Genomic DNA, 27,504 nt, shown 5'->3' on the forward strand with positions numbered 1-27,504 from the left:
TGAGAAGTGAGCTCTCTTGATCCCCTGGTTTGGATCTTGCAGCCTGAAGCAATCCTGTTGTTGAGTGGCAGGTGTACAGCGATGCGAAGTGCCAGGGAAAAAGAAAAAAAAAAAAAAAAAATGCTATGAAACAGCTTTTTCCTGCTCCCAGCTGCCACGCTCGGCCAGGTAGCGTTGCTGGTAAAGGGTTCATCCCTCCCTTCAGCCACAGCTCTGCCCCGCTCCTGCTGCTGCTGCTGCAGAGGAACTGCATCTCTGACCACATCTCGTTCGCAGAGCGGCGCTGCGCTAAACCTGCGGGCGGCTGCCCCTTTCCTTCCTCCCTCGCTGGCGGTAGGGGCTTTTGGCACTTCCTCTCCCTCCGCGCCGGTTCCAGGAATCACCTTTCCGTTTCAAGCCGCCGGGGCCTGCCAGCAGCCCGGTGCCCCTAGCGCTGGAGCGAGGTGCGTAGCCGGGGCTGGGGCCGTTCTCCCTCGTGCTTCTTCTCTCGAGCTGCTCTCGGTGCTCAACATCTACACTCGCGTCTCTTCTCGATGCCCGTGGAAAACCAGCTCCTTCCCCTAAACGCTTCCGTAACCGCGTTATTCCTCTGGCTCTCGGTACACCTCTCCTCCTGGGCAGCAGGAGGGTGTTGATCCTGCAGCCCCGAGTCTCCGTGAGCCCAGCCAAGAACTCTTGCTCGCACTTTCCTTCCTCCCTGGGCTTCAAAGCTGGGAAACACAGAATAAAACCGATTTCTGCGTACGCGCAAGGTGGGAAAGCTGCTCTCCTCTGCCGCTGCGGCTGGGTGCTGGCGGGGGGGGGGAGAGCTCTCCAGAGAGCAGCGCTGTGTGAAACTCAGTTTTTATGTTTTACTAATGAAACTCTCCACAAAACGTACATCATGTCTTGCATCCTTTTATTAAAATTTAAAAAAGAGGACAACGGTGGCCTCAACATCGATAGGAAGGGTATCTTACAAAGGGCTTTAATGCGGCGTGTTATTCCCGGCACGTGTTTGTCTGAGCTACCATAAATAAGAGGTTTGTGGTTTGGTTTTTTTTTTTTTTTTCTTTTGTTCTTGCGTCCTATCATCTGGCTATTCACACGCCTTCCACGGGCCGGAACGCGGGCGAGTCCCCGCGGGGAAACGGTACCAAGAGGCAACACGGGCAACGTGAAATGTAGTGTAGAGCAGATGCCTGACACCCACCCCGGCATGCGCCTGGTGTACAGTATGTACAGCAGCAGCTCTGGGGAAAATGCAGTTATTACTGCATCGTATCGCTCCTAACCTTCAAGTAAACGGCTTTTTTTTTTTTTTTTTTAAATTTATTTTCCTATTTCTTTCAACAGCAGCTGCACTAAGCACTTGAGAACACTCCAATAATTTATACTGTGTATTGTTACCGTAACCCCTGTCCTATACACAACTCGATGGCGGGGAGGAGATTCCCCGGGAGGATTTGCATTTGCCATCTTTAAATAATTTCTATGTACAGAACCAGAGCTGACCTCCCCCCCCCACCTCTCCGCGGCATCTCAGACCCACGGAGATGTCAGGGCCGTCCCGCAGAGGACAGGGACGCCCAAACCAGCGCCGCAGGGCCCAGGGAGGAGCCGTGCTGCGGCTTCGCTTCGTCACCTGCAACAGAGACGTGGCACAGGTTACTGCTCTGCTCCGCTCCTTGCCGGGCAGCGCTGACCTCTTGCAGAGCTTCCCCGAGGGAAGCGCCGGCGCGTTTCCCGGTGCCGGCGCGTTTCCCGGTGCCGGCATGTTTCCTGTTGCCCTCCTGGCTACGGCTTCAGGAGTTGGCCCTGAGCAATGCCACCTGGGGAAGGTCCCCGCTCTGCTGTGGGAGCAGCTGGACCCCAGCTCCCCCCCTGCCACCCCACAGACAACCTGGGAGCTGCTCCCGGACTTTTTGGGGGAGAAGGGGTCAATCCCAAGCTCCCCTCTTACCAGTAGCTTCTCCTAAACGGGGCAGCTGCTTTCTGCACCGTCCCAAGGAAGGTGTTGACGTCGGCCACGAGGATTCCTTTGCTTTCAAGGACCTCCCTGCTGACGCTGGGCTTTTCTGCAAAGGAAGAAGCGGCACTGTAATTCAACCAAGCAAACGAGGTTGTTCTGAACCCTACGAAAAAATATCCCCAAATCCCACTGCACTTATTCCGTTCTGCAAACGCCAGCTGATTAACGGCGCCGCTTTGCAAACAGCCTCAGCCCAGCAAGGCCGGAACTGGAGCATGACGTAAAGCCATCCGCAGGCTCGAGAAACGGCCGGAATTTACCAGAGCTCCAAAAATCTGTTCCTTTTGCCTTTACTGCGCTGCCTTGCAGTGAATCAGCTTGCACCCAACCCACACCTCAAATAAGCGATCCTAGCAGAACCGGGAGCACAGTGGGGCGTTCCTTGTCCCTCCTCCTCCACCTCCCAGGCCAGTTTGTGCTCATGGAGGTGGAGGGCACCCAGCGCCAGCCTGTCCTTACCTGTGAGATACACAGCGAACCTGGCGCTGACGTGCTGAACCTGCAGGTTCAACAAGCACCTGACGTACTCGGATTTGGGGGACGAGGCGGAGTCGCAGGCGTGGTAGTGCAGCACCTCGACGAGGCTGGCTCCTTGGCAGGATTTGAGGATCAAGTGCTTCTTGCGGTTGTTGGCGTCCACCCTGCCAGGAGAGGGGCAAAGTGAAGCGGTGAGGGGCTTCACCCCTCTCTCCCCTCCCTAGGAACGAGCAGGCAGGATGGGACCTGCCCGATGGGTGCTTCTTCCAGCCTCATGGGTGTTTTTACGCCTCCTACCCCGCACTGGGCGGAGACGGCAGGAGCAAGGTCACCGTACGGATCACGCACGCGGCAGGAAAACAAAATGACCCCTTGCTCCAGGCAGCTCCGACAGACCGGCGCTCATCATCCCACCACAGCGGGGTCAAAAGATGCAATAAGCACAAGGAAAACACTTCCTCCGCGGCAGCATCCGCTCCACACAGCTTGAGTCCTCTCACGGGCTACGACGAAACACCCGACCTCCAGCTCCTGTGACGCCTCACCACACAAGGACCGAAAACCAGGTCTTCAAACCGATTACTGCATGCTATCGTCATAAAGATCTCGGATCTCTCTGAGCGTGGAGAGGATCTGCGATTTCTCCCCATTTATCGCAGCGTTTTCTGCCCAGACAGAACAGAGCAGTGTGTGTGTGTGTGCGGGAGCTGGGGTGGGCTGGTGGGAAGGGAGCTCAGTTTTGGAGCGTGCAGCTCCTCAAGTGAAATTTGTGCCTTTCCTCAAACCCCTTGCCGGCTGTAACGCTCACAGAGGGCACCTCTGCCAAAAAGCGCGGGGAATTGCCTTATGGAGATGCAGCGGGGTGCGAGAAGTCACTGCCAGAGCTCTGCCTCATCCCAGATCACGTGCAAGGCACAATGTTTCAGGCCATCTGATCTCTCCAGGTCCTGCTGCTCCACCTCATATAGGTATTAAAAAAAAAAAAAAATATCTATCACACTTTACTTGCTAGCACGCAAATGCTGACATCCAGCAATTCCACACTTGAGCCGCATGGTCTCTCATTGATAAGAAAAGTTCTTATTTAAACAAAAATCTTCAAATTCATCTTGTAAGTGGCCAAAACCCAACCAGAGGCACCTAACTCGCCCTGCGTCCCTGCGCTGAGTGCACTGAGTAGGCCAGCACACTCCACCACGGTGGGCACGGCCTTGCTGCGGGGACGAGGACAGCAGGGACGAGGGAGCTGCCACCACAGAGCCGTTACCTGACATCTCCCCTGAGCTTCTTGCTCTCCTTGTAGTGCAGGAGCCACTTCCACTTCCCGTTTCTGTTCAGCTTCTCCAGCACCTTCACCACCTCCTTCAGCTGGCCTGGGGAGACAGCGAGAGCCGGAGGGTAACCAAGGGGGAAGGGTGCCTGGGGGTCTCTGGCCCAACCCCCGTTGAAGGTTGGGCCACCTGAGGTTGCTCAGGGCTTTGTCTAGGTGAGGTCTGAATATCTCCAAGGGTGAAGATTTGCAACCTGTCCTGGTGTTTGAACACGCTTGCTGTGAATTTTTTCCTCTTAATATCTAACAGGATAAGAGCAATTTGTCCCCGTCACCTCTCGTCCCATCACTGCGCGTCTCCAGGAGCGCGGATCCGTTTTCTCTGCCCCTTCTCGTTAGGAAGCTGAAGACAGAAACAAGGTCTCCCCTTTGTCCTCCCTCCTCCAGGCTGAATGTCCTTGTATAACCCCTGCTCCAGCCCCTGACCATCTTGGAGGCCCTCGCTGTACCTAGATGTTTTTGGGAGCCCTGACCTGGACTCCAGATGGAGTCTGAGGTGTCAAACAGAGGGAAAAAAATTGTCCCTACTAAAGCAGGAACCGACACCGCGTGTCTGCCTCCAAGTGAGAGGCCGTAGCGAGACTCACCCAGCGTTACCGTTTCCAACACCTCGTTGTCCGACACCATGAAGCCACCAGTATGAAACAGCTCCTGGTACATGCAACCTGTTATATCTTCGGGGCTGTCCACTCCGGCAAACACCACGTTCGGACAGTGCTTTAGCTTCAGCAAGCACGGGACCTGCTCAAGGCAGACATGCTTTTCATAGAATCGTAGAATCTTAAGGTTGGAAGAGACCTCCGAGATCATCAAGTCCAACCGTCAACCCAACACCACCACACCCACTAAACCATGTCCTGCAGTGCCATGTCTACACGTTCTTTGAGCACCTCCAGGGATGGTGACTCCACCACTGCCCTGGGCAGCCTGTCCCAGTGCCAGACCACTCTTTCAGTAAAGAAGTGTTTCCCAATATCCAACCTCAACCTCCCCTGCCACAACTTGAGGCCATTTCCTCTTGTCCTACCACAAGTTAGGAACCTCCCTACAGCCTCCTTTCAGGCAGTTGTAGAGAGCAATGAGGTCTCCCCTCAGCCTCCTCTTCTCCAGACTAAACAACCCCAGTTCCCTCAGCCCCTCCTCACAGGACTTGTGCTCCAGACCCCTCACCAGCTTCGTTGCCCTTCCCTGGATGCGCTCCGGCAACTCAAAGTCCTTCTTGCAGTGAGGGGCCCAAAACCGCACACAGTACTCGAGGAGCAGCCTCACCAGGGCAGAGTAGAGGGGCACGATCACTGTCCTACTCTTGCCACACAGTTCCTGACACAAGCCAGGATGCTGTTGGCCTTCTTGGCCACCTGTGCACGCTGCTGGCTCACGTCCAGCCAGTTGTCGACCAACACGCCCAGGTCCTTTTCCTGCAGGCAGCTTTCCAGCCGCTCTTCCCCACGCCTGTAGCGTTGCGTGGGGTTGTGCAGGACCCGGCACTTGGCCTTGTTGAACCTCATCCAGTTCACCTCAGCCCATCGGTCCGGCCTGTCCAGATCCCCCCGCAGAGCCTTCCAACCCCCCAGCAGATCGACACTCCCACCCAGTTTGGTGTCATCTGAGGGAGCACACCGAAGCTGCGGCTGGCGATACGAGGAGCTACCCACAGCTGAGCCTGCTGCAATGTTCACTGGAGTCCAGGAGCCAAAGCCCAGCTGAACTGCGCTGTGACACCAGATAAGCCCAGCCTAACTCCTTTGAGCTGGGCTCCTCCAAGTGATGTTATTCGGTGATCAAAAAACAGAGACAGAAGAAAAGCAGAACTGACAGGTTTCATGTTTTGCAATTTTTGTTTTTAGCAGCTCTTCACGAAGCACTGTTCTTCTAGTGAGAGAACAGCGCATCCGCAGAGACTGACAATTACACTTACAGCTATTTATAGCGTAAAATTTAAAACCTTCAAAACTTAAAAAATATAAAATGGATCCTGATATTCAAAAATGGTGCTGGTAGAAAAAAAAAAAAAGGACGGACTCAGGTCTTACGTTGTGGATGTGCGAAGAAATGTCCTCGTTCCTGATGACGACAAGCAGCCTGTCGGTCTCTGGGCGTTTCGCTTCACAGAAGCTCAGAGGTTCGATCTCCACGCGGCCGTCTTTCTTCAGCAAGGTCTGAAACAAAAATTGCGTAAGGTTTGTACGGAGAATTATCTTCACAACAGCGGTGCCACGCTCCTGGCACACACGTGGCTGGGGATGAGGAGAGAGGAACGTTACAGTGACACCAACCAGGCACCCTGGTGTCAAAAGGACCCTACGTGTCCGTCTCCCGGCCAGGGCTCCAGCCAGCAGAGGAGGAAGCAGCCATTTACCTTTGTCAGCAAAAACCTTTTAGAAAACCACCTTCAGCATCTCACCGTACCACGCATTGGGCCTCTGCTATTTCAGAGCAGGAAATCTTCCCAAGCAATCACCCTCCCCGAGTTTCCAACCCTTAAACAAGAGCTCAATCAGAAGCTGCCTTGGGGTGGTCGAGTTCGGGCTGCTCCTCCACGAACTCCGATGTGTTTTGGCCCAGGGGATGTTCAACCGATACAACAAGAGGAGATGGCCTCAAGTTGCACCAGGGGAGGTTTAGATTGGACATCTGGAAAAATTTCTTCACCCAAAGGGTTGTCAAGCACTGGAACGGGCTGCCTAGGGAGGTGGTGGAGCCACCATCCCTGGAGACACTTAATAGATGTGTAGATGCGGCGACTGGGGACATGGTTTAGCGGTGGAGTTGGCAGTGTTGGGTTTACAGTTGGACTTGATGACCTTAAGGGTCTCTTCCAACCTAAATGATTCTAGGATTCTACTTTCTGGCGGTGGGAGCCAGGAGGGCAGAGGCGGCTCCTGACGTAAGGTAACCAAATCCCATCCGTGCTGGGTTGAGCAAGCTGTGCCTCCTCCTGCTGCCCCCAGCTGTCACCCCAGGGCCACCCGTCCCCATCCAGGCCAGCGGGACCGGCTGTTACCTTCACTCTTGCAAAGAAAGGGTCCTTGCCCAGCTCTACCAGGTAGAACATGTCGGCGCGGCCGCAGGCCTCCCTGGCCACGCTGCGCAGGTGGAAACGTAGCGTACTGCACAGGTCGGCGATCATCTCCTCGAAGGCGGCCATCCTCCTGGGGACAGACGCGCACGTCCAGCGGCTCGCAGCCTCCCCGCGTGCCGGGATCGGCCCTCCGCCCTCGCTCCCCGCGTCAGCCCTGCTCAGCATCACCCTGTTGAACCCGGCGTACTCGTCGAGGATGACACCGATGTCCCCCCACGAGTCCTGCAGCTCATTCTTATATTTGAGCTTGTTGAGGTGGAAGGGAGCCGCGTGGCCTTGGCTCTGGGTTTGCGATCTGGCCCCGCTCCTCTCATGGCACAGGGTGTCCTGCCACGGGGTAAACGGGTCCCCACGCCAGCCGCTTCGCTGGTGCCAGCCGAGCCCGCTCGGCCACGTGTCCGAGGGCAGGATCGTCACCTGCAAAGGGCTCCTGCTCCGTGGGGAGGGCGGCACAGGAGCTTCTCGCGCAGGCCATGTCTCAGACGCCGCCTGCTGAGAAAAGTCTTTTGGAAAGATGCTTTTGGAGGTAGAAAAGGGTGGTTTCCCACTCCTCAGGATTTGTTTTAGCTTATAATGGAAACGGAGATGCTCCATGTCCAAAGTGCGCTGGGTGATTTCCTCCAAACCCCTCCAAGTCCCCACCAGTGACCTTAACAAATGAGACTCCTCCGCACGGTGGCTGCGCCTCTTTGAAGGCTGCAGATTTCCTGTCCTCTCCTGGCACTTTTTGGTGACCACAAAGTTCTGGTAGTCCTTGGCCACGCCCTGGCTGTCCCTAATATTGACGTACGGGGGAATGTGCCTGCTGCCGGTTTCCCCCGGGCCGATCGGCCAGCCCCGCTCCGCACCCAGTGAGCCCCAGTCCTCGCTGCGCCCCTCCGTGTGCGTCGAGCTCAGGGAGGAGGAGTCAGAGTTAGTCCTCATGCCTGCAGCATTCACGGATCTCGTGCTGTAAGAACTACTGGATGTAAGCCCCCGCAAAGTCCCCCCAAAACACTCCTGGTCTGAGTCACCAGAAGTTCGTAACAGATCTTCAAAGGCCAAGCCCGTGCGTCTGTCTTTGTCAGGGGGCTGCTTTGCCCTTGGGAGCGCGTCTGAAGGATCCTCAGTGTCACTGAGCTCCAAGCTTTCTCCGGAGAGCCCCCTGTACAGGTGTAATGGCATCACTGGGAAGGGGAGAGCGGGGATTTCTCCCTCTCCCACCTCCGTGCCGGCACGGCGTGGATCAGCAAACGTGTTGGATCCCTCAGGCTCGTGCTCGCCCCGGCTGCACGCAGACTGCAGCTCGCACAGCGGCACCAGCAACTCCCCCACCGAAAAAGATGCAGGACTGGCAAGAGAGACGCTGCTTCCTTCTTCCAAATCCTCAGGCAGGATGGGTTCCTCCTCGTGGCTCTCCGCCGCATCCACCGCTTGGTCCCCAGGGCTGGCACACCTGGGCCAGGTGCCCAAACAACAGGACCACGGGGCACGATCTGGAGCGGGGCTCCTGCCAGGAGAGAGCGCCTTGGGGTACACACCGAGGAGCGAGTCCAGCTCAGCGCTGCGCGCACCTGCCTTGGGACCACACGGAGGAGAAGGAGGCGCTGTTCTCAGGTCACCCGGGACAAGCACATCCCCAGGGGAGCTCTCTGCCGGCTCTGAGTGGCACAGACTCGTTTCTTTTTTCACCTCTTCTGCACATCTGGGCTTTAAGGAGCCGCCCGGGCTCTCGGCAGCCACGCTCAGCTCCGCAGCACCTACTTGCTCGCAGGGCTTCCCGTGCTGGCGTAGGACCAATGCCAACTCCTGCTTGCTTTGCTCGAACAAGCGGCGGTGGGGGTCTGCGTCTCCGCCATGGGGGAGAGGGTCCTGCTGCGGGGGAGAAGCAGGAGCTGAGGCTCTGCAGGTAGGCGGGGACAGGCTGTTTGGGGAGCTCTGCAGCTGCCTGGGGTGCTCCTTCACGGCAGACATGCCCTCTCTCACCGAGGAACAGGGCTCTGATGCCAGGAGGGGATGGAGAGAGGTCTCTGGCTCCTGCAGTGCGTTGGCCACCATCGCTGTGTTCATTTTGTCACTCCTGGAGGACTCTTCTGCACCGAGGCACACATCACCACTCCTCCCAGCTTCAGAGTCACCCGCTAAGGCTGTACGGTCAAAGGCAAAGCCCTGGCCATCACCTGCTCCTGCGGACTCATCCAGCACCTCTGTGCGTTTGGCAGAAGGGCTGCTATGCCGCTCTTCCACCAAAATCTTGTTCCCTTCTTGGTTTGATTCACCAGTGCTCAGTGGAGTGAGGTCAGCACAAACGTCGCCTCCACAACTTTGGGAAAGGGAGCTGCTCCCTCCCAGGTTGCTCTGTGATGGAGACTGGATGCTTGCCATGGCCTCCTGGTTCTCTGGAGCAGCTCCAGGATCTGCTGCTCCATCAAGAGATGTCAGGAGGACAGAGCTGGAGTCAGGGGACAAGGTTAGTGACAGTCCCTGGCCGCACGGTGACTCCAGGCCAGCTGTGCCGGCAGCTTTGCTACCAGTAGGCGCCCACCTTTCTGCAGAGGGCGCACGATCCTTGTCTTTCTGCTCCAAGCCGTCCTCAAGGTCCTCCAGCGTCTCTCCAGCAGCTTCCAAGTTGCCTGTAACGCTGTCTGGCTGCGCCCCGCAGACAAGGCTCGGATCGGATGGTGACGGCAGCATCAATCCGCTGTCACAGGGCGACCCAGCGACCGGACTGACCGCGTGTGCCAAACCAACACAGTTTCTCTCTGCATCTGGGGTGGTCAGAGCCTCCCAGGGCTCTTGCAGTGTGTCCAGGCTTGGTGCCATCTCACCAGGAAAGCCTTGAGGGCCAGTCTCAGTCCCAGTCCCATCTGACAGCGCTGGCGTTGATCTGCCTGGGCAGGGGGATGCTAAGGCAGCAGGGCTGGGCACAGGGCCCTCGCCAGGAATGTCCAAGTCCTTGGGACACGCTGAGTTCACTGGCTTTTCCTCGCTGTCTTCATCGTCCACGTCAGCATCACCGCTCTCAGAAAATGCTAAATCAACAGCCCCGAGGACTGTGCTTTCATATTCAGAGTCCTGTTTCTCTTTTTTTCCCTCATCCACCTCTTCCTCCTCTTTTTCTGGATGTCCGAAGGGCTTTTGTGATTCCTCCCCTTCCCCACCAGCTCCATCGGGCTTCGTGCTTTCGAGACACGCGTCTAAGGGCATTGAATCACAGGCACACGATGGTCCGTCGCTGGTGGCCCAGCCACTGTCCTCAACCTCCGTACGTTGTCCAGCATCTTCCACGCTCTCTCTGTCCTCAGGAGGGCCAGGGCCACCCCCTGACCCTGCTGCCCACCTGCTCTCCTGCTGCTTTCCACGTCCACGCAGTGCGCTCAGTGCATCGCTCCAGGTAGCTGTACCGGAATTCGGGGCTTGGCCGCATGGGTTTTCCCTGCCCGGCACAGCTGGGGGCCTGCCAGCATCGCCAAGCTCATCGGAAGGGCTGGGGGCGATCGTAGCGTCCGGCTGTCCTTCCTTGGGCAGCTCCTCCTGAAACAAGACAATTCAGAGGTTAATCTTCAAGGGAGGCAAATGCAGGAGCTGAGAAATCCATGCAGGAGGACGCAGGTATTTTAAACGCTCAGACTCTGCGACTGCAACCACTCCAACAGCATCTGAGGCCACTAATTTCAGTTTTTCTCTAAAATAACTCCAGGTTGAATCCTTACCCTGTGTGAGCCACTACCATCCCCACGGCAGCCGGCGAGCGGAGTCCCATGGACAGCCAGGGAAAGGTTTTGAAACTTTCCACCTTCTTTACATGGCTTAAAAATAGGCCAGACTGCGCAGGGGCCATCAGGCAGCGCCCAGAGGTGACGTACGTAGCAGCATCCTCTTATCTTTACTGGGTTTATCTGTCTGAGCGAACTATATGGACACTACGGATCCCACATTTCCTCCCCAAACACTTCTGCCTGCTCCACAGCACTAAATCCTAAAACCTAAATTACCAGAAGGTAAAAACCACTGGGATATTTTGTCCCTACAGCAGCTGCCTGTTTGCTCAGAGAGGAAGTTTTAAAGGAATTATTTTAGTTCAAGAATTCAGACTTGAAAAATGTCATCAGACGTCCATGTTTTATATTTACCCAAGAATCTCTACTCCTGACCATCTGCAGACTGCAGAAACTGTAAAAAATTAATTTAAAAAACCCTACTCAGAACAGAATATTAACTTAACTTCACCAGAAGGGCGAGAGAAATGTTGCAAAGTGCTGCGCTGCCATCTCCGTGGGAGAAACCTCTCCAAACCAGCAAACCTCAGCTCTCCCAAACCCGCGGAGGAAAGGCCGTGCTGCGTCCCGTGACACGCCTGGGCTGCTGCGATCACGGGCTGGCAAAGGAGTTGCCCCACAGGAGACAGACAGGCTTTCCAGTCCTGGTCCAGAGGCGTTTGTGGTTCCTCTCCTCCTGCAGTTAAGTGCAGGTCTGAGACCTGGCCCAAGCTCACAGCTGAAACCAGGCACAGACGCCGTGCTCGACACTTTAATCGCTCTGGTTCTTTGGGATTCCTCCCCCTTGGAGAGCATCCGTGCCGAGGCCCTGCTTCCTTCTACAGGGATAAATACGGCTCGTGCCAGAGTCCCGGATGCCAGCCTAGTCCAAGAGGATATCCAAACCCCACCTGAGGCCTGAAAGTTTATTTTTTATGGTGGCTCTGAGCATGTCTGCATGGCAGTCACTTGGGGCAGCTAAATGCTGGGGGACGCTTCCCTGTCCTGTTCTGGGGACCCCCACTACCTGGCTTTGAGAGCCCACAAGCACGACTGCTCCACTCCTCTCAGAAGATCCAGCTCCTGTAAGCGTAAAACGTATCGTGTGCCCTGCAGACTCGTATCACCTAAACCCCAAGCTCTTACCGCAGCGATGGTCGAGACATCATGCACACGTTCCTCAGGAACAACCACCGGCTGCCTGTCTTCCACAGCCAGGCTCTCATCAGCATGGTCAGCGAGGGAAAGGCTCTCAGGACAGCTCGTGGAGGAAGGTTCCTCCTCCCCGCAGGGCAGCTCCCCTGAAGAAGATGATACCATACTATCGACGACACCAGGAGTCCCATCAGCATCGGTCTGAGAGTCTGCAGGGCTCTGCTCTGGGCGGAAAGGCCCCTGGCAATGCGTGCTGCCATCCACAGAGCTGCTGGGAGTTTGGTCAGGGTCTGACCGAGAGTCTGCAGGGCATGTCTCCAACCCAAAACAGTCCTCACCGTCATCACTCAGCTCAAGAAAGTCCCCAGTGGTGTTTATGGAGACATACTTCTCGGGGTTGCTGTGCTCCACCACCTTCCTCCTGCTGCTCAGGAGTTTGCTGGGTTTGCTGTAGAAGAGAGCCACCCACATATGAAGTATCAGCTTCATCTCTTCCACATCGTCGGGCAGATCAGGGTCCCAGGGTCTGGAAGGAAAAGCAAAGACAGCCTGAAACATCTTCATCCTCCCTCCAGCTGACTAGCACAAAGTAACTGATCTGGTTCCCCACAACGCTAAGCCGCAACGCAGGGGGCTGCGAACGCCCAGCTGCAGTCACAGACTGCTTGGTGCAGTTTCCAGCTTGTTGGAAAAAAGAAAAACTCATGGTTCCAAAGGAAGACTTGGATTTGTGGCTTTAGGTACCATTTCTAGCTGGAGAGCCACAGGAATCATAGAAAGGTTTGGGTTGGGAGGGACCTTTAAAAATCATCTAGTCCAATCCTCCTGCTGTGGACAGGGACACCTTCCACCAGACCAGGTCGCTCAAAGCCCCGTCCAGCCTGGCCTTGGACGTTTCCAGGGATGGGGCATCCACAGCTTCTCTGTTCCAGTGCCTCACCACCCTCAGCATAACAATTTCTTCCTTAAGTCCAATTCAAACCTTCCCTCACTCAGTTTAAAACCATTCCCTCTTGTCCTGTCACTGCAGGCCTTGGTAAAAAGTCTTTCTCTGTCCTTCCCACAGGCCCCCTTTAGGTACTGGAAGGCCACAATAAGGTGTCCCTGGAGCCTCCTCTTCTCCAGGCTGAACAGCCCCAGCTCTCTCAGCCTGGCCTCATAGGAGAGGTGCTCCAGCCCTCTGATCATCTTTGTGGCCTCCTCTGGACTCGCTCCAACTGATCCATGTGTTTCTTGTGCTGGGGACCCCAGAGCTCCACACAGAACTCCAGGTGGAATCCCATGAGAGCGGAGAGGGAGCATCACCTCCCTCAACCTGCTGGCCACATTTCTTTTTATGCAACCCAGGACACGGCTGGCCTTCTGGGATGCAAGCGCACATTGCTGGCTCATGCCAGATTTGTCACCCATCAGTATCCCCAAGTCCTTCTCTGCAGGGAAGAAACACCAGCTTTAACACGGCAAAACTCAGCATTCGAACATGTGAAACAAGGCAATTATCATGCAAAACAAAGTGAAAAAAAGAGAAAGAAAGCTTTTTCCAGAAGCACCCAAGACATCCAGCACGAGACATCCCCTGCAGACGGCCTTCCAGACTGACTTACCCGTGTAGGGCACGGATGACTGTTTTCTCCAGGGCGTCGTTGGTGTACCTGCTGTCCAAATTGAAGAGATACTCTGCCTCCCAGTGGCACGTCACCTTCACGGACTCGCCGCAGATGTTCACCGTGTGGGACTTGCTGAAGTCCTCCTTCAGCCTAGGAGACAGCAGGCTGCTCCTGCGCCTCATCGTCACGGCCTCGAAGGGCAGCTGGTGGTGGGTGCTGTTCTGCTGGTGACGGAAAGGCAGAACTTTCCCAACCAGGGGTCCTGCTTGGGCGTTCCTGGTCCCGTTTCTGGACAGTGCTGGTCCCGGGTAGGGGGCACCTCTGGGACACACGTGTTTCTTTGAGTGCTCAGGCATCTGCGAGGCGTACGAGTGCTCGGCAGAAATTAAGGAGTGCTTGTTTGCTTCAGCAGCTTCTTGAGTCTCTCTTGGAGGCAACGCATGGGGTTTTGCAGGGTTGGGGCTCGCACTGTTCCTCCTGCTAAAAATCCCAGGGCTTCTCTCCCCGGGAATAGAGGCCAAGTCATTTAAGTCTGTTTTTTCAGCGGGAGGAAGCTTCTGGTTCAGCAACGCTTTGCTAGGAGAGGTAGCTCCTTTTGCAAGCTTGTCCACCCTGTGGTATTCGTGGTCGGAAGCAACACGCAAGGATTTGTGCTTGCGATGACTCTGCTGTTCCTTTGCAGAGTCGCTGGAGGGGCTGCAGGACACAGCGACCGTTTCGCTGTCCCTGGGGATAAACGAAGGAACACAAGAACTCAAAGCCAAATCAGCCAGCAGGTTCAAGGCGTGGGACTCGCAGTCGTTCCCCTTCAGATCGAAACTGAGATCAGCGACCCCGCCGGGGCACATCTCACTCGTCTGGCTATCTGCTCCGTGACACTGGGAAGAAACTTCACTCGGGAAGACAGAGGATGGCTCCTTCCACTCTGGGTGAGAAAAAGAAAGTCAGGGAATAAACAAAGGCCACACAGCTCTGCCTGGAGAAGGGGTTCAACGTGGGATTTCAGTTTGACAGGAAAAAAGTGTCTCTCCAATATGGAATTCGCACACTTTTAAAAAAAAAAAAACAGCTCCACGATCATGCTACAAAACCACCTCCATGGCTGCTGAAAAAGGATCCAGAGTTGGGATCTAAGCGACTTCAGGAACGGGGTTTATTCTCAGAAATAAAAAGCATGGGATCCAGAGTGAACAAAATTACCCTTGGCCTCTGCGTACAGAGCAGTTTGGCCACGTAAATAAAACCGGGGATATTTTAGGTGTTTACTTAATCCTTTTTATTTTGCTTTAAATTTTCTTCTGGTTTGAATATTTGCAATTTTCTGTGACAAATTCTGTGCTATGCTTTCAATAATCCACAGTCACAGAAAAAAAAAAAACCCTCTAAAACTCAGAGCAAAGTCACCCTGCCCTCACTTTCCCCACTGCGCATCCTCTCAAGCGCACAACCTGCCCCTGAGCTGTAACTCCGAGCACAAGCTGAAACCCAGGGGCTCCCAAAGGCAGCCAGAGCACGGCAAATGAGTGTTCATTTAGTTTTCAGCATTAAAAACGCCCCTCACCATGGCTCAAGGCCCATGTTTGTAAAAATAGTATGAAGCCATTAAACAAGGTTAATGCCTTCTGCAAAAAACCTGCACAAAAGTCTCTCTTCAGGTAAAACCTTATTAAATCACATCTGTGCCAGAGCCCTATGTGTTACATTTAATTTCCTTGGGAAAATTAAGAGTAGGACATATAAATTGAGTATTTCTTCCTCTTATTTTGCATTTTTGGCAGATCCTGGCATTCAGCAGGACCCATCTGGTACCCTGCCCATGGGACAGAATCGGTGGGATCCGCCTCAGGAACCCTCACGTGACAGGGACACCGAGGGGTGGCCTTTGATACACGCACGCTGGTGAAAAGGGCCACGTTTCAGGAACGTGTGGCAATAAAAGACCAAGGAGAACAGGTAAACTGAGCCGAGGTGGCTAAACCACTCTTCAAAGTCTGCTCCTCCCACGGGAAGGGGAAAAAGAAAGAGCAGAGACAGATCTAAAAAAGGATATCAAAGTGGGAGTGTGAGAAAACACGATAAATTAACAGAAAATGACTCTCCTGTTCCATCATTTATTTTGGCACCATAATACTGGTTCCCAGTTTAATGGCAGACTCCCAGTCAGCACCTGCAGACACTCAGGGGCTGTCGTCTGTCCACGAAGGCTGCGACCATCCGACTCTTTTTTAAAACGACTGGATTCACAGCGTAACGGGCTAAAACTCTAGGCAGACGCTGGCTACGAGCAGAGGTTATAAAGCTCTGCGCAAGTTCCAGAAGCTCAGCAGCTAAAAATTGAGAATTTAAACTATCCCAGCAAGGATGCAAACTGAGGGCTTAGGAAAGGATTCAGAAGAGACCCCGTGTAGTTTGTACATCCTGTTAAACGGTGATTTTTCACAGCCACCTTCATGTTTTACACTACCAGTGCATAACTGGGAGCCTGTGGGCTGTGGGGCAACAGTACCCAGACCCCCAAGCCAGACTCTGAGCACTAAATATCATAAGGCCCTTCAAGCTCCTGCCCTGACCGTGATGTTTGATGGCTCAGCTTTTAAAGGAAAGATTTCCACAGGGAACAGCACTCTTACCACTTTCTGCTTGCTTTTTGGCTTGAGGTTTCGACGGGCTGTTAGCCACACTTCTTAGCATCTTACTTTTCACTGGCTTCGTGACAGTCTCAGCAACAGGAACTTTTTTCACGTCCGGGTTCTTCAGTGTCTTTGGTCTCTTTGTTTCCAAGCCAGGATCGTCAGGAGCTGAGGTTTCCTTCCGGACAGGTTCAGACTGTGTTTTGTGTACAAATTCTGCAGACAGGACCTCTGCACCTGGGACACAGAAAAGGGAAGGCATTTCTTTTGGTTTGAGATATATTCAGATTAAAAAGGAGTAATTGCAAAATATTCAGTTAAAGAAAGTGGAAGGACTGCTCTAGAAGTGATTGGCAGCAGCAGAGTACTCTTCAACGACTTGATTTATGCATCTGATCTTACAAATCGGTTTGTTGCTGATGTGAGTGATCAGTAAGGAGTTATTAAAAATTAAGCATCACTTAAACTCATTAAAAGTCTGCTTTCCTGACCTAGAATAGATGTTCTGTGGGGCTAAGTCACTCTAATTCCTGCCTGGCATGCCTGCACCCTGAGGTACTTCTTCACCTCTCCAAGCAGCACAGAAGAACCTCTCCCAGATCCGTCAGCAAGGTCGCCCAGGCCCCAGGACGGAGCTCGATGGACTGTGACTCAGAGCTGACTTCAGCTCACAGCAGGCAAACGCCCTGCGCTACACAACAGCCCCCATTTCCACAGTCGCTGCCGCTACCTGTGATGTATTTAAAAGCCAGGGGAGGTTCCTTCGGATATTTTTGGCCAGGTTTCATCACCAAGGCTGAGATTCGTTTTGAGTGTCTCTACATGCCAGGTGGAGGCTCAGGCTGGCTCAAAAAGGACAGGTTTAGCCTGTGAGGCAGGAGCCTTCAGAGGACAATTTATGCCACTGAGACATCTCGCACGAGTAGCTCAGGCCAGACACCAGCTTTCAGCTGAGTAAGTTGCGTGTGATCAGTCTCACACTTCTTGTTTCCTCAAGACCACAGCAAGAAAGTTGACTCTCTGGAAGCCACAACCTGACCACGTAGAGCGTAGAGCGGCTGGTTATCTAGGCAGCTCGTAACGACCACGGCTTCGGCAACTGCTCCTTCCCTGGCCCGTCGACAGCCTGAGGACGAGGGATTCAATAACCATCACCCGGCTGATGTCAGGTCATGGTTGTTGACCTCTCCTGTCATAGCCCTGGGCTCCTTCTCAGGTTGAAAGAGCGACTGTGGAGATATCACCACAGGCCTATTTGGATGGTCTCAGGAGGTGCCTGCTCGCTCTGGGCGCCCGGAGGGATGGCGAGGGGACAGGGCTCCTAGTGAACCCTGAGTATCCCAGCCGGATATCCCGGTGAAGCAAGAAGCCGACAGTCTCATTTACGCAGCACTTACCTCTTTTCCTTCTGTGTGGAAACTGCAAATTGGCTAACTTAAGCATGGGCTCGCTGGAATTGGCCGTGAGCCCTGTTTTTTTAGGAAAAGAGAAAGCGATGTTTATTTTCCTCTTAGTTGCTTTCCTGTTCCTGCTGCCGTCCCCCATAGGGTGCATTTGCATCTTGAGGGGTGACCATTTCTTCCTGGTGCTAGTCACAACGGCTCGGGCGGACTTCCTCCTGCTCTGCTGCACCCACAGCTTGCTGGCCAAGCTGACATCTTTTGTTGGCCCTTCACCACTCTGGTCCAGCACCACAGTGGGCTTTGAGTTTTCACTTTTGACTTTTGCTGCTGTACTGAGAGGAACAGGGTCTGGTGGCACAACGGAAGAGAAGTCCAGTTTACAATCAGCCTCTGAATCGCAGCAAAGAGACTGAGCGCCCGTCAAACATCCTAAGGCAGCTGACATTTCCAGAGTATAGCCGCTGGGATCGGACAGATAATGCTGCAGCTGGGAGAAGGACTGCTCTGAGCATTTTTTGAAGGGATTAGTACATTCACCCTCGGTTGCTGAGAGGAGAGAAGAAAGATCTTCGCCGTTTTGGCCAGAGATGAGCTGTGTATTTTGATCGAGCTTTGCATATTCCTGGAAGTGCTGTTTGATACGTGCGCTGGTACTGACTGTGTCCCCCCATGAAGAACTGGTGGCTTTCTGTAAGGCATAGCGAAGTCCAGGCAAAACTGAGGCTATTTTTAATGAGATGTCACTTTCGTCACTATCTTCCCTTTCATCTTTTGGATCGTGCTTTCCAGCTGCGAAAGGAAAATAACAGAATTTTACTCATATTAAAAAACAATTAAATTCCCCAAATCACCTCACCATTACAGGCTAAGAGAACACGAAAGCTATGAAAAAGCCCCAGAAGCCAACCTAAAGGAAGTTAGCCCCAGGGGCAATATCCTGGTCTGATGGATGTTTGTAACTGCTGAAGGTAAAAAAGAATTGCACGTGGGAGTCAAAAGTGGATTAAACGAAGATGAAAGACTGGTGTTGTATCAGTGAGCCCCATTCAGCAGGAAATTACAGTGCGAGATCGCGCACATCGTGGTCTAAGCCACTTCATTTCAGCAATTCTCACTAAATCCAACACTTAGGACAGCCACGGCTCTGAAAATACACGGGCTTTGTTGCTTTTTTTTAAAACCTGTTTAAATTTAGGGTTGCCCATGCAGGGTGTTCAGGCCAGCACCGTTTTCCGATCACCTGTGTTGTTTACGTCCCTGTTCCGATGCAACTTCCCGCAGCTCCATGTCCACCTTCTGTCCGTATGGGTGGACGCACTTCACGTGAAGACACCGTATTAGCGCTCTGGAGCGGGATGGGGAACACAGACTTCCCCAAACAGATGTGGGGACCGTATAAATAAATAACATGAAGCCCTGGGTGATCTTCTAAAGCTGAAGGACTGATCCTACCACAAACAGCTGGTGTTCCTCATTTCAGCAGTACCAACACCCTACCACACACCGCGCACAGCATCATCAACGTTTAGCTCCCAAGAGGGATCAACATGAACGGGTCCCAAGGCTCAAGGGTGCTCGCCCTCACAGATGTCACCGCGAAAGCAGGCTCTCCTTGGCACAGCAGCATCCCCTTGGTGTCTGGAAATGCCTCGAGAGCCAGCATGATATGCAGACCTGTCGGTGGAGCTCCCTTCACACACAAGCCAGACTTATCCGGCTTCGTCTGCTGCAACCCAGCAACGTGACGTTGGCACCCTGCACCTGCAGGCTTGGCCCTCCAGCCTGTTATGATCTGACTCCAAGGTTTCTTTTGGCTGCAGGGCCAGGCTGACAACCCCAGCGCCCTTCCTCGTCACATCTCTTCCCCTCAAGGCAAAGGCAACTCTCTCCCCCCTCCCAGAGGGGTGATTTTCTTTGCCTATTGGCCCCGCTGCTGCCTTGCGCTGGCAACGCCAGTCCTTGTTACTGCAAGCCCAGGCGTCCCCGCAAGCTGGCTGCCAGCTGCTAGCGCAGGAACGCTGCGGCACATCTGCACAGTGGGCTCGTTACGCCTGCCACACATTCCTCCCGACGGCTGTCTGGACAGGAAGGCAACAGATTCAGAGGCTGCTTGTTTCGAAAGGGGAAACATTATTCATGCTTCGAGTCTGAGCTGTTAACTCCAAATGCATCCATCCTTCACTTTGCACCTCTCTTGCACCCCTGCTGTCTTCAGTGACTGTCCCTTTTCAACCCCAAACCCTTGCACAGTTCCGCTTATCTTCATAGAAGGGAGAAGCTCTAAAGGAAAAAATGTTCTATAATCCCAGTGAAAATAATTCTCGGATCCAGGGGACAGTCAGGGCTGGCTGGGGTGACGCTGCTGGCGTAGGCTGAGCGGAACAGCACGTGCAGGAGTCCCACTGGCACCAGAGGGAAAACATCTGGAAATCGTCAACATTCAGATCACGACATGGAACAACGTGGAGCGTTTGCTCAACGTTATCCTCTCCCCCTGCCTCTTCGCTTTGCCACCAGCTGCTCTCTGGCTGCCCAGGCTTCGCCTCCTCTTTATCATCAACACCAGTGACAGGATACGTCCACCACAGCGCCAAACCTTCCTACCAACCAGCTGCTGGCACCATCTGTGCTCTGGGACGCTCCTGACGCTGTCTCTGGTCTCCACCACCTTCTTCCACAATAACCTTCTTCAAGATAAATACCTCCTTGCCCTGTTCTCTTCTCCCCCAGCACACAGCGCTCACAGTCAGCCTTTCAGGAACAGATCACTCTGCCTGGTCAGCGAGATCTCAATATCTGGGTGTCAGTTCCCACCTGCAGTCTGCTCTCCAGGCATTCTTCCCCTTCACCTTGCCCAACTTCAGGCATCGCAGCAACAATTTTATCTCAGGTTTGACCTGGCACTTTGGATCTTCAGTCTGCCTCAGGAGGAGCCTGTCTCTCTCCTACGCTTAGAAAAGAAACTCAAAAAGTTGCCATGCTAACACAGCCACCACCAGCAGCATGTCCTTAGAGTTAGGCTGACTGAATTCAGGCACCAAAGACATTTGTACTGCACACTGCCACGTCACCATCACATCTTCACCCAACTTACAAGCCCACTTCGTACACAGATCCCAAAGGAGGAAGTTTATAGCTGGAGGTTAAACACCAAAAAGGACAAAGCTCATGCTCAGATGTGCTGGTAGGTCCTGTCGGCTCTTCTGCCAATTTTATCTCCCGGGGAGGGGAGGTGGGTATGTCCTGCGCAGCTCCTTCAGCAATGCCAGCCATCACTCACGCAGAGGTGGACTGAAATACCAGTGTGTGCTGGCATCAGCAGTCTCTCGGCTGGTCCCCAGGATGACTCAATAAAAAGCAAGCCAGAAGTTACGCAGAGCAAAAGGCCCCTGTTTATATGTTGCTTGGGGATCTGTAAGTCTAAAAGTATTACTGGTGGAGTGGATGCAACGAGAGATGTGCGGATGAAGCTGTCCAGGGGAGACAGAGCAGTAACTTTTTTTATGTCCACAAGAGGAAACTGCAGTGTGAATATTTCCACGTAGACAGTGCAGTATAAAGCCAACAGACACAAAGAAAATTTGAGGCAAATGCAACAGATGTTGAAACTCGTTCTTCTTTCAAGATCTGTGGGTTCACAGAACAGGTTCAAACCGTGCAATCTTTATTTTCTCTTATTTAGTGCACGCAAAGCAGCACATTTTGGGGCTCCAAACACCTGGATTCAACTCCCAGATCCCAGAGCCATGACTCACCTTGATGGGAGCAGAGCACCGCGGCTCTGCCCCACACCACCTCCCTGCCTCCCTCCCTCACCTGTCACGCACCCAGACCAGTCGTCACAGCCCTGCTACCAACATTTACGGATCCCAGAGCAGAAAAGTCACACGAGACAGCTGAGCTTCTAAGCCCTCGCTGCTCTTTAGGGAGCAATGCCCTTTTCTTGCTGCTGAAATTTGACTGAGAGGGAGAAAAGTCATTATTTTTCACTCCCATCATCTTCCTGCAAAGGGGCAAGGATGTGCAGTGAAGGGGTGAGGCAGGGAATCCGGTTTAGCTCAGCTTAAAATGCAGCATAGCTGTAGAGCTGGGACTCCTCTCTCCTCTTTTAACACACTTTGTGCTAAAGCTGTAGGTGATTCTGAGCAGAAAAATCAGCTCTTCAAGAGGAACGTGTCTGTGAGGATCCCACACCCAAAACACAGTGGGCCAGCAAAGGGAACCTCCCTACCTCTCAGCGACACCGACCGGGATGACGTGAAGAGAAACAGGGCCAGGAGGCTGACGGGCTCCTTAGGGTCAAACCCTACGGAAGAAAGCAAGGGGTTTTGTTTAGACTGAGGGTGCCCACCCTTCGTCTCTAAACCAAAGCAGGATATTTAAGCACAGATATTGGTTTCTACGTAGCCGTGTCTTACCATCATCTCGTGCCAAGGCAGAGGACGTGAGGAGGATAAGGACTCCTCGATCTCGTAAATATTTGATGATTGCCTATAACAAACACATATAAAGTTACAGCAACCACTCCCTTTATTCCTTAGCACATTTTCTATCACTCAGCATGACTGTCAACAAGCCCTGATTGCTGGTGGATGTGCGCCAACAGCATCAGCTCATTCCCTGCTGAGGAGGACACCGTTCAGTCCGTGTCACTCAGGTGAACTGGGACCTGTAAGCAAAAGTGTTCCATTTATGTCGTTATTCAGCTCTCAAATTCCTCCCATCTGTTCCTTAAAAAATAAATATGCTTAGTCAAACTAGCTGTAATTAATGAACAAGGTTCAGTTCAAAAGGGACTGGGCATCTCAGCCGGGAACTGCTTTCCGCAGCCCAAGGGGAAGGTTTTCTCAGCAGGGAAAGCAAAGCTGGACACCAGCATCTGAGAAAACACAACCAACCATTCCAGCCACAAGTCTGACTGAAGTTCAGCTTGCTTATTAGCAGCATCAGTATCAATGAATACGTGAAAAAAAAATTTGCTGAGTCTAAGAGACGCCGGTGACTGTCTCAGAGCTGGATGACTGCATGTCTAAAAAGATACGTGCGCTTATCGAAGCTTTTCTTCTGTCTGGATGCCTCATTGCAGAGCTTGGCTTGGGCTGCCTCACCCTCCGTGGGGACAGCCATTTGGATCTCTTTCTTCTACGCAGACACATCTTTTCAGGAAGCTTACGGGAAGTGAATAACCCTAGGGCTTCTAATGCTCTGTGAAACTTTGCTGATCCCATTCAGTATGTTCAGACATAACAGAGGACTGGACAAACGCCCACAGCCTTATTTCTCCAGGACAACAGAACAATTTTGGAAATGCTGAACAATATCAGTGTAATATTCTCTATTAAGAACAGTAGCTCCTTGCGTTGGTTGTCTCAAGCCAGAAGGGCTAAGAGCCAGCATCTCTGACGCGTAAATCCAGCTCAAAGCAATAGCTGTGGTTTCTGACAGGATGACTTTCAGGCAGAGGAGGAGGAAAGTCAAACCGTAAGGCAGCAGCCGCCTGACAAGGAGCTGAGAGACGTCACTCAGCACCCGGTGGAGTGCGGCTGGCCTCAGGCAACCCTGCCTAGCCCCAGCCACCCTTTCATTTTCACTTGAGCCCTGCGCAAGGTGGGTGCCTGGCCCGTGCACCACTGAAAGGGAAAGGAGACGGAGGGCATTTTTCACTCGCACTTTTGAGAGCTGCCCCATGGACTATTCAACAGCATGCTAAGGGGAGGGAAAAGCACACCCAAAACAGGCTGTGACTGTTCCCTCATTGAAACAGGGGAGATATTTTAATCCAGTTGGACAGATACTTGAGAGTGGGAAACGATGCTCCTGATGGGTCTCAATACCACGCTGTCCACAGCCACAACTCAACCAGCTCATCTTCCCTGACTCCTCGAGAGAGCTCAGCTCTGCTGGGCTTGGCAGGATGCAGGTTGTAACCCTCAGTGGCTGCAGACACGGTGCAATGCACCAGAACAAGAGGTTGTCACAGATCCCAGTAAGAAAAACACTCTGACCCCCTAAAGTATTGATTAAAATATCTTTTATTGCTGAGAACGTAAGAAAGAACGGGATAGCATAGATAATCCTATGTTCCTTCAGATGCCGGGAACCTCCAGATGAGCTGCAGCATGGACAGATGTGTGTCCCAACCAGAGGTCCAACTGATGCTGCACACCTCAGGATTACCTGTATGGACATTAAGATTGTCTTTGCTATCCCCTTTTTTTCCTCTCGTGTCGTAGTTTAATCAATACTTTAGAGGGTCAGAGTGTTTTTCTTAGAGGGATCCACAACATTTGCTCTGGTACGTGCCAAGTGGGAAGCTGGATATTGGTGGGCAGCTCTTCAGCAGTGCCGCACACCACCAGCACTTCCAGGCAGTTCGTGGGCCGCTGCTAACTTACAGCGAGGGGAGGACGTGCCCAGCCAGCTGCAAGTTTGCAACCATGAATTTACAACCCTGAATCTACAGGAAACAGCAAATGTGAGAGAGCAACCACCAACAGCAAAGCCAAAGCCAAATCAACCACAAATCCCAGCAGAGACGTAGGTGCTGTGCTCCACAGGAGTGAGGTTCACCTCTTGGAGTCACAAGGAGATGTGACGATCACACTGAGAACAAAAAGATCCCAGTGTGCTGGAAAAAAAGCCTTATCAGATAATATATCACAAGCGAAATTCCGCATTCAAAGAGGGATAAACCTCAACATCTTCAGAGCTCCCAGAAGCTCATGCGGTTCCGGCAGCGTAACTGTGAGCATCCAGCTGAGTGGGGCTATTTTTCAGCCACGAGGGAGAAATGCAGGCACGTGACAGCTTGTCTCTTTTGCTTAGTAACCATAATTTTGGCATTAGGGGACTTTGCTTTTGCTTTCTTGTCCACCATGCTACTTGCAATGGAAGGGGGAAAATAATTAATAAAGACAATAAAATAATCTCATCTCGCATAAATGTAGGCAAAGAAGAGGTTTACCTCGTATAATGTCTCCCACTTACCAAATCCTTTTCCTTCAGATTTTCTACTAACTGATCCATTTTATATTGATCCTTATCCGATATTTCTACTTCATACAGACTGAAGTAAACACCCTGAAAGCAGACTGCAGACAAAAAAGAGAGTATTTCACGTTGAAATAGTGCCTCTTGCAGGAACTCTGAACAAGTAAGTTATCCCGTACCAGGAAGATGGGTGTGCAATTAGTGAAAACACTGGGTTTAAAAAAAAAAAACAAAACTTATCAAGATTTCCTAAGCTGGTATATGCATTCACATCACAGCGAGTTTCCTCTTCAACCCATGGTTCACAGGAGATGTTTCCTATCTTATCTCTGCAGCTAACAAAAGCAATTTAACCAATACTGTGTGCTCCAGAGAGAGGGAGCCTTTCAGGGGGAAATACCTCATTCTAACATGCCATACTCTCCCCTGCTATGGAGTATCCTTGCTTTGCACTCTGATCCCCAAGGCAAGATCTCGGTTCCACAATACCCCTCCTGAATCTCATGGCAAAATTCTTCTCTTCAAGTATTTCCTCCCTTTCACCAGCTGACCATAAGGCTGTGGCTCCAGAGCACTTCCATCAAGCATTGCTGTGGCCTCCCCTCACTTGTCCTGCCTCCTCCCCTGCCCTGCCACTATCCTGTCTCCATCTCTATCTCGGGGCTGAGAGCTGCCAGGCTCGTCAAAACTCCAACCCCAAAAGCAGTAAGCAGTACAAATCCCGAAGGGGACACCAGTCCCCTCCTCCCCACCTTGCACTGACCAGGACACAGAGTGGGGTCTTTTAGTACCGCTAAGGGGACAGTAGAACTTTTCTCTCCCTTCCCCAAATCAGTGCTTCTATTTTTCTTATTGCTGAGCATTCCCTGCCTCTCCCCAGGATCTCTGGACTCCTCTCCCCTCTCACACTGTCATTCACTGTTAGTCCCCTTGAAGTGATGAGTAGGTTACCTGTGACTACTTGGCAGAGCTACTGCAGGCAGCCACATCTTTTGGCTATGCCTGGCAGCTTCCCCGACGTGCCCAGATGCAGGAGATGCTGGATCAGACCCAAAAAGGTGGAGTGTCCCTTACCTCATAGGGAGATCATGTAAGAACGAGAAAGTTTGTCTCCCTGTATACTGGTGGGTTTTGCGCTCACCTTCATTCTCAGCGTAATTTATTTTCCCAAACGCAGCTTCTGGTAACTTTTTCTTCAAGTCAGACAAACCCATGACATGGTTAATGTCCAGGCTGGGAGGTCTGTGGGGATAAAGCAGCAGGCGGTGAGATCACAAGTGTAAAAGGCTCTCAGGTCTGGCTGCCCTGTCACTGGGAAACCAGAGAAAGCAGGGCTGGAGAAGGTGCAGCTCGCTTAGCACTTCGCTGCTTTAAGGATCCTGTTTGGAAAAACCTCCAAACACTGATATTGGTGGCTGTGTTACTGGTTGTCACTGGCTGTTTCAAATTGCTGCCTGCTAGTTGGCTTCTGCCTACTGAAGGTTTTAAGTATCTATTTTTTTTGAATGCTAGTTACCTCAATACTTCATTTACCATCATGTCGATTGGTAAACACAACTGGCTGACCATACCTGCACCATCAGGAAGCCCACTTCTCACAAGAACAAAAATCCCAAGCAGGAATAATTGACTTGGAATAAACATCCCAAAACAGTTAACAAAAAGTGATGACAAAATACAGCCATCTCCAGCTGCGGTTCAGGGCCTGATCTCACATCCTCATCCAGATGTTGCTGTGACAGTGCACCGCTGGCTGCCCAACACCATTTTCCTGACACCAATGGTTACCCCAACAATGCAGGTGGTAAGCTGGCACGGCTGCGAGAAGATGCTGATCAATGAAGGAATGGGGCAGGAGAGACAAAACTGTCTTTTGCTGGTACACAGATTCCCAAAGCTGATCCAAAACTGATCCACAGGAGTGGCTGCAACGCTTCACCCTCCACAAAGTGCATAGAACAAAGAGAAAGGAGGCAACTTACAGCTGGGCTGGAATTGTGGAGCTGTATGGGGTCCTCAGGGCGATGTCACACAGGAGCTGGCCCTGGATGGAGAGCTGCCCCCTCCATGGGCAGTACAACGCTACAGGCAAAAGGGAGAATGGCTCAGGGAAAGCAGGAGAGGAGAGGAGGGCAAACAGAGAAAGGTACATTTATACAACAAAAATAACCACCAGATGCTCCTACCTTTGTGGTTAAGCTCAGGTCTAGAGAAAAGGGAGAAAGAGGAACATTTAGCAACAGGAAAATGAAAACAGCCCACAAAAGGGACTGAGTATTTTGGAACAGCAAGCTGCTTACAGGTTCTCTATAGCTAAGACGGGCATTTCCTTTGGCTCCCTGTACTGGCAGGCGATGACTATGTAGGGGCAGATCTGCCTGGGCCGCTCTGCAGTGCTGCCGTTGGACACTTCATACACGTAATACTGGGGCGAGAAGGGAAACAGAGATGATAAAACACGCCGAGGAACGAGCGAGGCACCTGGGCGAGTGCCGTGCTCCCCCGCAGCTCACAAGTGAGCCGTCTGCACAGTTCTGCTGCAAACCTGTACCTGGCTCTGCTGGAAGGCCTGGCAGTGGCTGGTCTTCGATGTTAAGTCGCTCCTGCTCACAGCGACGTGGCAGTCATAGCCGGGAGACGGGCAGGTATAGCTGGTTGTGTAATTCTCAGATACCACCTTGACCTTCCCCTGTGCCAGAAAATTTATTTATTAAAAAAAAAAAAATGCACCAAAATTGTTCAGAGAAACTTATTTTAAAAGACCCCTGAATCCTCCTCTTCCCCAAAGGCAGCGTTGCTGGCAGCCCCACATTCCCCACCCATGAGAGGACCGCATGCATTTTCAACCTTCCACACAGGAGGCCCTGACTCGGCTGAGCTGGGCGCAGCAAACCAGCGCTGCTGCTCACGAGAGCGTACAGGAGCAGTGTGTTTTCTGTGCCAGCTACAGAGAGCAGGAGCTGGTGGGGAGGAGAGAAAGGTACCACACACCAGCCACACGGAGGAAGGGAATGGGGCTGTGGTCTCAGCCACCTCTAGCTTACCCCCTCAAGACCCACAAATGCATGAGAGTCCAGGGAAA

At 52.6% G+C, this 27,504-nt stretch overlaps 2 protein-coding genes across 3 annotated transcripts in view; both read right to left on the bottom strand.

Moving 5' to 3' along the window:
* Positions 1–881: 881 nt before the first annotated feature.
* TASOR2 (transcription activation suppressor family member 2) overlaps positions 882–27,504 on the bottom strand; it is a 40,456-nt gene continuing 13,833 nt past the window's right edge. The window contains exons 6-24 of one of the 2 annotated variants that reach the window (XM_086744406.1): positions 26,974–27,111; positions 26,723–26,847; positions 26,609–26,628; positions 26,405–26,504; positions 25,564–25,664; positions 24,420–24,523; positions 21,851–21,923; positions 21,664–21,738; positions 17,427–18,221; positions 16,030–16,266; positions 13,397–14,324; positions 11,784–12,318; positions 6,823–10,413; positions 5,852–5,977; positions 4,406–4,559; positions 3,756–3,861; positions 2,471–2,652; positions 1,943–2,057; positions 882–1,624 (exon numbers count right to left, since the gene is read on the bottom strand). In XM_086744406.1, the coding sequence (XP_086600532.1) occupies positions 1,621–1,624; positions 1,943–2,057; positions 2,471–2,652; positions 3,756–3,861; positions 4,406–4,559; positions 5,852–5,977; positions 6,823–10,413; positions 11,784–12,318; positions 13,397–14,324; positions 16,030–16,266; positions 17,427–18,221; positions 21,664–21,738; positions 21,851–21,923; positions 24,420–24,523; positions 25,564–25,664; positions 26,405–26,504; positions 26,609–26,628; positions 26,723–26,847; positions 26,974–27,111 (7,509 nt within the window). In that variant the 3' untranslated portion in view covers positions 882–1,620. Of the gene's footprint in view, positions 1,625–1,938; positions 2,058–2,470; positions 2,653–3,755; positions 3,862–4,405; positions 4,560–5,851; positions 5,978–6,822; positions 10,414–11,783; positions 12,319–13,396; positions 14,325–16,029; positions 16,267–17,426; positions 18,222–21,663; positions 21,739–21,850; positions 21,924–24,419; positions 24,524–25,563; positions 25,665–26,404; positions 26,505–26,608; positions 26,629–26,722; positions 26,848–26,973; positions 27,112–27,504 lie in introns of those variants that run through there. The other variant, XM_086744416.1, reaches the window with a different exon arrangement.
* LOC147601958 (uncharacterized) lies at positions 12,593–13,202 on the bottom strand. The gene is given in 2 exon segments (XM_086743350.1): positions 12,593–12,740; positions 12,742–13,202. Coding segments are annotated over 2 exon segments (609 nt in total).

Source organism: Chlamydotis macqueenii, chromosome 1 (genome assembly GCF_036417535.1).
Source record: "Chlamydotis macqueenii isolate bChlMac1 chromosome 1, bChlMac1.mat, whole genome shotgun sequence".
Taxonomy (NCBI): Eukaryota; Metazoa; Chordata; class Aves; order Otidiformes; family Otididae; genus Chlamydotis; species Chlamydotis macqueenii.